The following is a 10,669-nucleotide window of genomic DNA, read 5'->3' as shown; positions in this document are numbered from 1 at the left end:
CTTCTATGCATGCTCTCCCGTCTTTAGTCTTTTCCGGCGTCAACCTCAAAAACTGTAATTAAAAACTTGATCAGAAAATAAAAGATGCTAATCCACACATATTTTTTAATATACAAGTAAGTACTGTTTCGTAAGATTATATTCAAACTAATTATGACATGCTTTAGTGAGGGTAGCTTTGGAAAAAAAAATAGTGGCGATAGTTTTGTGAAAAAAAATTCTCACCTAATACATTTTCATCTAGTAAGGTTTTATTTTAGACGTCTTATTTCATCATAAATTTTCATTTATAATAGATGAATCTGTAATTTGACCATTTTACCCTTCCCACTTCTATATATGGTCTATGCATCATTGTATGAAGTTTTAAATATATTTGTCATAAATTACATTTATGAAAGTGACTGAGATGGAGATAGAGGTGGTGAAGATTGAAGCAAGGAGAAAACAGGAGGAAGAGCCAGCGGAGGTGACGAAATTCGTGGAGGATGGTTGTATTGAAAACCACCTGCATAATGGTAGTCATAGTGGTGGTAGAGGTTATGGTGAAGTTTACCTGGTGTGGGAAGATCTCACGGTTGTACTTCCAAATAGTAGCACAAAGAGCAATGAGAAACCAACAAAGAGGATATTGAATGGAGTGACAGGTTTTGCTCAACCGTCAAGGATCATGGCAATCATGGGTCCTTCTGGTTCTGGCAAATCCACCCTTCTTGATTCTTTAGTAGGTATGTTTTTTTTACATCAAAATTTTGAATCCACTAGAATAATAATAACACCATGAAAAAGTCCTCTAAAATTCCATACATCTTTCATGAAATAAAGAGTCATGCATCATTAACTGTCTTTACATACATAAACAATTATCTTCATAACAAAAAATGTTCTAAAAATAAATATCATTAACAAGTACATATATACATATATGAACCATCAAAAAGTTAGAGATCACGAAAACCAGTTTTATGTGTTGTTTCATAGGTGAAATAACACATGCGTAAATCAAATCCATTAAAATCAACCAAAACAATCTAATGAGTTTGATTTTAAACTGTAATTCATATTGTTTCACATGTTTTGTTCTTGCCTGTGAATATGAGTGTGTTCATACATAAACGAATTTCGGTGCTTTTTTACAAAACATTATATTACGTTTTATCTAAAAAACAACACTGTATTAACACTTACACTCATGTATACATATGATATTTCATACTATGAAACAATACATTCAAACTATTTTTCTTTATGGTTTCTAAGTTTTAAACGAATTTGTAACATTTAATTTTTAACTTAAATGCGCTTTTAAGAATTATTATTATTTTTTCTATACTTTATAAAGCTATTATAAATTTTAAATAAATTGCAAACTACAAACAACTTCCATTTTTTTAATCAAAATGAAGAAAAAATCAACTCATTTTTAAATAAGTTATGGCGTTTTACTTTTGTTAAACCAAATTCTTTGTAAGAATATTTATTGAATTAGTTTTTTTTTTGTTAGATATTTAGAAAATAATTGTATTTAAAAGCATGATAATATTATGTTAAATATGTTACATTGGATTAGTGTGAGATGGTAAGTTGAGTTGTGAAAATAATGTGAATGTAGCTCATATTTCATTTCATTTCATTTCCCGCTCAAACAAAAATGAAAATCATTTAATAATATACTGAGATTGGTTTTTACAGATTTGTAGCTTTTTTATTTATGATTTTCACATGATTAGTCTTACACACACATACATATATATACATATATATATATATATATAACTGGAATCGCATAGAAACGTTTTCTATGAGGAAACCATAGGAACAACTTTGTTACAGGGGGTTCACATAAGTTAACATACGTTAACATGACTTGTTAGCATATGTTAGCGTATATGAGGATGTTAATTTTTGTGAACCTGTTATTAATGGCTAATCCATAAACTTTTATGATTTGGGGGCACATTTATGGGTGTCAAATTTTATTCGAAACCGAATAACTCATCCAAACCAAAACAATTTTGGGTTATTCATTTTTCAGTTTAAACTGTTCGGATAAGGGATAAAGAAAACTTATTCGGTTTGGTTTCAATTATTTTTTTAGTAATTCGGTTAAACCAAATACATTATACTACCATTTATATATTTATTATTTCAGTTAAACTCAAAGCAAGTTGACACGTTATTCATTAATACAAAATTCGAATAATTCATATGGAACAGATGACTAGAGGAACAAACCACATAACAAATTTATAATATAATTTTTTGTCACTTGGCATTAAACAAATTCATAATAAATCTAGTGAAAGATAGATCAGTATATTTAATAGCTAATAAACCTATAAATTAGTTGTCACTAGCAAAGATCAGAGGCTAGAACATTAGATTCAGTTAGAAACAAATCAAATAACAAGAGAGCCATAAATCGTAAATAAAAGACAAACTATTAACAATCTCTAAATCAAAAACAAGTAAAAACATAAAACTAATAATCAACAAATATCAATACATTTTAAATTTTTACAATAATAAAATGCAAAAAAAAGAATTGGAAAATTGCAAAAATAGTTTTATCAAATCAATTAGCGTTATATACAATAAAAGAAATGAAATGACTTTAGTTGAGTTAAAAACTTTAAGAATTAGGGATTAGAGTTTAAATGATGGGGGCTTTGTAGCCATTTTAGGTCAAATTATTTTTACCACCTCTTCAATCATCAACATCAATCAATCAATATATCAAAAAAAATATATATATATATATATATATATATTTATATATATGCATAATCAAAATCAAAACATCAAATACTATTATGTTCCAGAACTTGTGCTTTAAGTTATTGTTTCACATTGTTTTTTCATCTAATGCTAGATTTTAAGATATTGATTCACATTTGTTTGTCATATATGTATTTGTTTTATATTGTAGGACAAGTATACGTGAAATAAACACATCGTAGCCCAAATATACATTAATCAACACTTTAAATCTTATCTTTAGATGATTTTTGTTTATGTGAAATAAGACATGCGTGATGCACCACACAAGTAAGAACTAAAAAAATCCATAACAACCGAGAGAGTTAGGCTACGAGATGATTCCTACAAAAAATAAACGCTCCTATATGATCCGACATCCATACAATCCAAATGAAGATACAAGTTTGTTTTTTTGTAACCATGGGTCTCATGGTGAGTTTTTCATATCTCGACTAATTTCATGACACCCTTTTAAGATATCAACCAAATAAAGCCTTCTATAATCTTGAGAAACCAAAATTGACAACTATATATGACTTCCTTCTTATTATGAGAAACAAAACTTTCTTCACTAGATTTCATATATAAAAAGTTTGAAACTTAGTTATTGTGAATGGAGGTTGCTTTCTCATATTTTGATATAATTATATGTTCATTTTCAATTTACACTTTAAGATATTATTGTAAGAGAAGAACGTTTCATTAGGAACCAAAAATTGATTGGGAACCGGGAAATCGTCCATAACGCGTTCCTCTTCAAGATGAATATTCATCATGAATAACACTAATGATGAATATGAAAATGTTATTGATCATGAATCATATATCCATGATTAATATGGATGTGTTATTTATAATGAATCGCACATTCATGATGAATATGTTACAATATTCATGATATATAATATATTTATATTCTAATAAATATGTCTCGTGCTGTGTTATGGACGGTTTTTCGATTCCAAACAATATTTAGTTCCTAACCAAACTTTCCCTTATTGTAGTAAATATTAAAGATTTAAAGGTGGTTGGGTACGTATTTGGTTCATGCTTTGTACGTGATGCTTAATATAGGGGTACATGCAACTTTCATGGGAGGTGGTAATTTCCTTTTTATGCTTACCAATTTATTAAGTTGGTTTCAATCAAATTAGTACCAATTTAATTGGTAAGAACTTGACACCCCTAATTTGGAACCATTTTTGACGTCAAGTTTTTACATCATTTCAATTCAACCAAACACCAGTTCTTACACCATTTTGATGTTAGTTAATATTATAACACTAACGTGCCGTTTACCAAACGCTTACCCGGGTAAGCGCTTACCAAGTCATTTTACTTTACCGGATGAATATGACAAAGGCTAATAATCTTACTCGGTAAGAGTGTAACAACCCCCAAACACCACATTTGCATATATAACATATATTTCATTACATAGAAATATAGTTTACGTCACAAGGTCCCACTAGTACAAGGATTCTTATATGTACAAAATCTACATAAGAAAAATTCCAAAATAAATCATGTACCAACACATGTAATACAACATGTAACTTCAAATTAAGTCATCATAAGCAGATCTTCAAAAGCAGATAACATATTAGAAAAATAATCACATTTCCCTTTCCCTTTATCATCCCTGGATCCTACCATTCCTGCATTGCATAATTTTAAAACAGAAAATGAGGGTTAGACCAGAAGGGTCTAGTGAGTGAATCCCTTCTTTGCAAATGCAAAGTGATAAACACCAAAATATTTCTAATAAGAATAATATCTCTAATTCATCAGGTCAAAAAGAAATGATGACTCAAAGTTATTAAATCCAATTAGTAATAATAATAAGAGTTAAAATAACAATATCCGCATATGACAATGCCGCCCTTATTCCAAGTACACCTCTCCTTGATATGTCATCTTTATTCTTCCATCAAAACAGGGCTACTTATCAGAACAGAAAAAAAAGTCACCACGTCTGAAAGTACCTATTCCCAGTTCCAAGCCAGAATAGACAAAAGTCACCATGTCTGAGGGAACTACCTCCTAAAACAAGTTTCATACCAAAATAGACTTACGTCACCACGCTTGGTAGAAACAGTTGTACAAAAATCCAATTCCATACCAAACAAACTTATGTCACCATGCTTGGTAGGAAGGTTTCCCAAACTATAGTTTCATACCATAACAGACTTACGTTACCACGCTTGGTAAAAACAGTTTTCCAAATCCAGTTTCATACCAAAAGAGACTTATGTCACCACGCTTGGTAGGAACTAATCTTTTTATTTAATAAGATATAAAATACCTTTTTTTATAAATCCATAATCAAACCCAATAATAGACATATCAAACTATATAAAATGTCTAAAATATATAACTCATGAATATTTTCAAGTAAAAGTTATCCGAATAAGTTATCCGGACATACAATCCGGACAAAACTTGCCCCCTTTTTGTCCGATTTATTAATCCGGACAACCTACGATCTAAGACTAAATCACATGATTTATACCCAATTTAAAGCAATTCGAACAACACATGGTCGGATTAAAGCTAAACCGTTCAATATGTGGTCGGTTTATAACTAATCTGCACAACTCTTAAGCGATTTAAGGCTAAATCGCACAATGCTTGGTCGTATTCATATTTCTCCGTTCAAAACCTATGTTCGGTTTACATAATTCAAAATCTCACCAACTCCCTAAATCGCATGACTCTTGAGCGATTTATAACTAAGTCGGTCACCTTTTATCCGGTTTAAGAGTAATCCGAACAAGCTTTGTCCGGTTTATACTTAATCCGGTTACCCAATGTCCGAATAAAGATCTTTAATAAAAATACTAATTTCTTTCCAATAATAAACAACATTCAAGTAAAACCAATAACAAATTTTATGCAAAAAAGTTTTAGAAATCACTCACCTTATACAAAAACTCTGATTTTGAAGAAGATGAAAAAGTCACTTTAAATCCAAACTTGGTCTGCGGTCAATTCTTCACTCTAAATTCTCTCAACTTCCAAATGAGGCAAGAAAAATGCCTCCTTACCAAAAACTTCATATTTATACTTTCCTATAAAGGAAAGTCGGCTGAACCAGCCAACACCATCCACACATACATACATGCAATCACATGCCCACACATACATGCATATTGATGCATATATATATATATATATATATATATATATATATTTAACACATATTATGCATATTTTCCATGCATAAAATACACATACTTACGCATTTTAACTCATGTAAGCATGTATCCATATAAACAATTAACTCACATAATAAATACCTTGAGCAATAACCAGGACCCGGTTATCACATTATCCACCCCTTCAAAAGAATTTCGTTCCGGAATTCCTTTAATCAAAGAGCCATGAATAATCTTTTTTCATTTCTGATTCCAATTCCTAAGTTGACTCTGGTCCTTTGTGGAACTTCCACTGTATTTTAACCAGACTAATTTCTTTGTTTCGCAACACCCTGATCTTTCGGTCAATTACGGCTTCTGGTTTTTCTACAAAGTTCAACTTGTTATCTACTTTAATCTCTGGTAGCGGTACAGTGAGACTCGGATTAGCTAAACATTTTCGCAGATTTGACACGTGGAAAGTGTTGTGAATCAGACTAAGTTCTTCTGGTAGTTCTAATTGGTACGCCACTGACCCGATTCGTTTATATATTCTGAACGGCCTAATATACCTCGGGCTGAGCTTACCCTTCTTCCCAAATCTAATGACACCCTTCCATGGTGAAACTTTTAACATCACAAAATCACCTACACAAGATTCGATCGGCTTTTGGTGATTATCAGCATAACTTTTCTGGCGATCTTGTGTTGTTCTGATTCATTCACGGATTCGTTCGATCTTCTCAAAAGTTTCTTGGACAATTTTTGGACCCGTTAACTGCCTCTCACCCATTCATTCCTACACAACGGCGTTCTACATTTACGTCCATATAACACTTCATATGGTGCCGTTTGGATGCTAGAATGATAACTGTTGTTATACGCAAACTCTATTAGTGGCAAATGATCTTCCCACGATCCTCCGAAATCAATGATATAACTTCTTAACATATCTTCGAGAGTCTGGATAGTTCTTTCACTTTGCCCATCAGTCTGCGGATGGCAAGCTGTACTTAGTCGGATTTCAGACCCCAAAGCTTTCTGCAATCCTTCCCAGAATTTTGAAGTAAACCGACTATCCATATCAGAAATAATAGATAATGGAACATCGTGTCTGGTCACAATTTCTTTGATGTAAATCTATGCTAACTTTTCTAGTGAGTATTTTTCTCTTATTGGTAGAAAATGCGCAGATTTAGACAAACGATCAACAATTATCCAAATCGCGTCATACTCGTTTGGAGTTCAAGGCAATTTCATGACGAAATTCAATGTAATGTGATCCCATTTCCATACAGGTATCTCTAAAGATTGAAGACTTCCATACAGCTTCTGATGTTCAATCTTAACCTGTAAACATGTCAGACACTGTTCCACATATCTAGCTATGTCTTTCTTCAATCCGGGCCACCAATAAAAAGGTTTCAAATCTTTATACATTTTATTGGTGCCTGGATGAATAGAGTATCGGGACTTATGACTTTCATTTAATATAGTGTTTCGGATATCTCAAAAACATGGTACCCAAATTCGCCCTTGAAAGCACATTAGTCCTTCATCATTCTGTTCCAAGGTTGAAATCATCTTACCAACCTTTTTGTCTTGATAAGATCTTCTTTCATAGCTTCCTTTTGACACCTCAGAATTTCTTTATGAATATCAGGGACTAAATTTATTCTCATTGCCACTTCTTTAATGGTTCCACTTCTTTCTTTTCTGCTTAAGGCGTCAGCTACCACGTTTGCTTTTCCAGGGTGGTAGAGGATTTCACAATCATAGTCATTAACCAGTTCAATCCACCGACGTTGTCGCATATTTAATTATTTCTGGCTAAACAAATGTTGCAAACTTTTATGATCAGTAAAAATCTGACACATTGTTCCCAGAAGATAATGTCTCCAAATTTTCATAGCAAACACCACTGCAGCTAATTCCATGTCATGAGTTGGATACTGCTTCTCATGATCTTTTAATTGCCTTGATGCATAAGAAATCACTTTTCCTCTCTGCATCAGAACACATCCTAACCCTAACTTTGAAGCATCGCTGTAAACCACAAAGTCTTCGGATCCATCAGGCAGGGTTAACATCGGCGCACTACAGAGGTGATCCTTTAATAATTGGAAAGCTTCTTGCTGTTCTTTTTCCAATTGAAACTTTATATTTTTCCAAGTCAATTTGGTCAATGGCACGTCTATCTTAGAAAAGTTCTAAATGAACTTACCGTAGTAGCTTGCCAGTCCTAAAAAGCTTCAGACTTCAGAAGGATTTTTCGGAGCTTCCCATCTTGCAACTGCTTCTATTTTTGTTGGATCTACTTTTACTCCTGTTTCTGAAATGACGTGACCCAAGAATTGGACTTCTCTTAACCATAACTCACATTTGGATAACTTGGCATACAACTTTTCTCTTTTCAGTAAATCCAGTATTAAGCGAAGATGTTCTGCATGTTCTTCTTTACTTTTAGAATATATAAGAATATCATCGATAAATACAATAACGGATTTATCAAGATATTCCTTACATACCCTATTCATTAAATCCATAAAAGTTGCGGGTGCATTAGTTAAGCCGAATGACATAATTAAAAATTCATGATGTCCATACCTGGTTCGAAAAGCTGTTGTAGCAACGTCTTCCTCCCTGCTTTTAAGATGATGATACCCTGATCTTAAATCAATCTTGGAAAAGTAACTTGCTCCCACAAATTGATCGAACAGGTCATCAATCCTTGGCAGAGGATATTTGTTCTTGATGGTTAATTTATTCAATTCTCGATAGTCTATACATATTCGCATAGATCCATCTTTCTTTTTGACAAATAAGACCGGAGCACCCCAAAGGTGAAGCGTTGGGTCTAATTAATCCTTTATCAGTCAGATCCTTCAACTGAGTAACCAATTCTTTCAATTCCGAAGGAGCTAATCTATACGGTGCTTTGGCCACTGGTGCTGCCCCAGGTATATGATCAATCCGAAATTCAATGACTCGATCTGGCGATAACCCAGACAAATCCTCTGGAAAGACTTCCAGGTATTCGTTGACAATTGAAATCAATTCTTGTTTTCCTTTTTCTTTCTTTGCATCAATAACATATGCTAAACACCCCTGACATCCTTTCTACATAGACTTTCGGGCTTTCATCACAGATAATAAACTAGTATGATGATCCTGACGATCACCAAAAATAATAATTGTTCCTTGGTTTGGTAGTGTAATTCTGACCATCTTCTTATTAGAAACAATACTGGCCTGATTAGCAGACATACCCACTACTACATCAAACTCTTTCATTGACATAGGGAACAGTCGAATCGGTAACTCACATCCCTCAATAACAATAATACAATTATTGAATACTCTGGTAATAGATTCTTGACTATTAGCAGTATCAACTACTAATTTGTCATCAAGTAGCACAGAATTCAAACATGCAGATTGAGCAAATGATGGTGATACAAATGAAAAATTTACACCATAATCAAACAACACTTTGGCACGTATGGAATTAAGAAGAAAGGTACCTGTTACTACATCTGGGGTTGCTTCTGCCTCGTTCTTTTTCATCTGGAACAATCTAGCCCTGGCTCCACTCTGGCCTCCCCTCGGCGCACTAGGCCTTCCACGATTATCCATTGTCAAATGAGGAGCTCTTAATTGTGGACAGTTTGGTCGGATATGGTCAAGTGAATTGCACTGAAAACATCTTTTGGGTGTAGTGCAGTCCCTTGACAAATGCCCTGTCTCCCCACAATGATAACATCTCTTCGGTTCAGAGGGGCAACTTCCCTGGTGTATCTGTTGACACTGTGGGCAGGTTCTAACATGAGGTAATTGAGGAACACGCTTATCTGTTTTAATAAATTTGGGTTCTCGAAAGCTGACTAAAGAACCCTCCCACTTTCTTTTCTCAATAAATTTCTCTTCACCTTGTCGATTTTTATTTCTTTCAGTAACTTCGGCAGCATTGACGGCTAAAGAGAAATTTTCAGGGTTCATAGCAATCATGAACTCTCGAATAGAAGGTTTCAGACCCCAAATATATTTTTCTACCTTTCGAGATTTTGAAGATACGTAATGTTCAGCAAAACGGGAAAACTCAATAAATTTCTCGGTATAATCCCGTACAGATCTATTCCCTTGTTCCAATTTTAGAAAATCCTCTTCCATTTGTCTTACTGCAGTCGTAGGACAGAATTGTGTTTTAAATTTACTCACAAATTCTTCCTAAGACATTGTTTGCAGTATATTCGGTTGTGCCGAGGCCTCCACATCCCACCAATATAAGACATTAGATTTGAGCATAGATACTGCAAATCTAACCTTATCTTCTTCTGAACACCTACTAGTGTTGAATACTGATTCGATCTCTTTTATCCAACTTATCACTTTAACAGGATCTCTCTCTCTCTCTCTCTCCTAAAAAGGTTGGAAATTTACATGTCAGAAACATCTTTATATCTCTTCCCTGATTATTGCTGCTTGCTGAAGGAGCCGGAGGATTAATTTCAAATCGCTCGGTTTCTATTCTAGTTAGCAGTCCCATAATGGATATCAAACTTTCTCTTAGCTTCCCCATTTCTTCTGCCAAAACATCTCTTGTTATGAACTGAGGTTGTTGCCTTTCTTCTTGATGAGCATTTCCAGAAATAGATTCCCCTTGATTAGGGCGAATCTCGGCCTGACTCTTCTCAGGAATCTGACTTCTTCCTCGACCCCTACCCCTACCCCTACCCCTTCCACGTTCTCTAATCCTTGAAGTATTGGTTGGT

The 10,669-nt window shown here is 33.6% G+C and overlaps 1 protein-coding gene across 1 annotated transcript in view; it reads left to right on the top strand.

Annotated features, from left to right (window-relative positions):
• Nucleotides 1-409: 409 nt before the first annotated feature.
• LOC112506138 (ABC transporter G family member 12-like) overlaps nucleotides 410-10,669 on the top strand; it is a 48,827-nt gene continuing 38,567 nt past the window's right edge. The window contains exon 1 of the mRNA XM_025110168.1: nucleotides 410-728. Coding sequence (XP_024965936.1) covers nucleotides 410-728 — 319 coding nt within the window. The remainder of the gene's footprint in view (nucleotides 729-10,669) is intronic.

Source organism: Cynara cardunculus, assembly GCF_001531365.2.
Source record: "Cynara cardunculus var. scolymus isolate 2C chromosome LG 1, CcrdV1, whole genome shotgun sequence".
Classification (NCBI taxonomy): Eukaryota; Viridiplantae; Streptophyta; class Magnoliopsida; order Asterales; family Asteraceae; genus Cynara; species Cynara cardunculus.
This window is presented reverse-complemented; position numbering and strand designations above follow the sequence as displayed.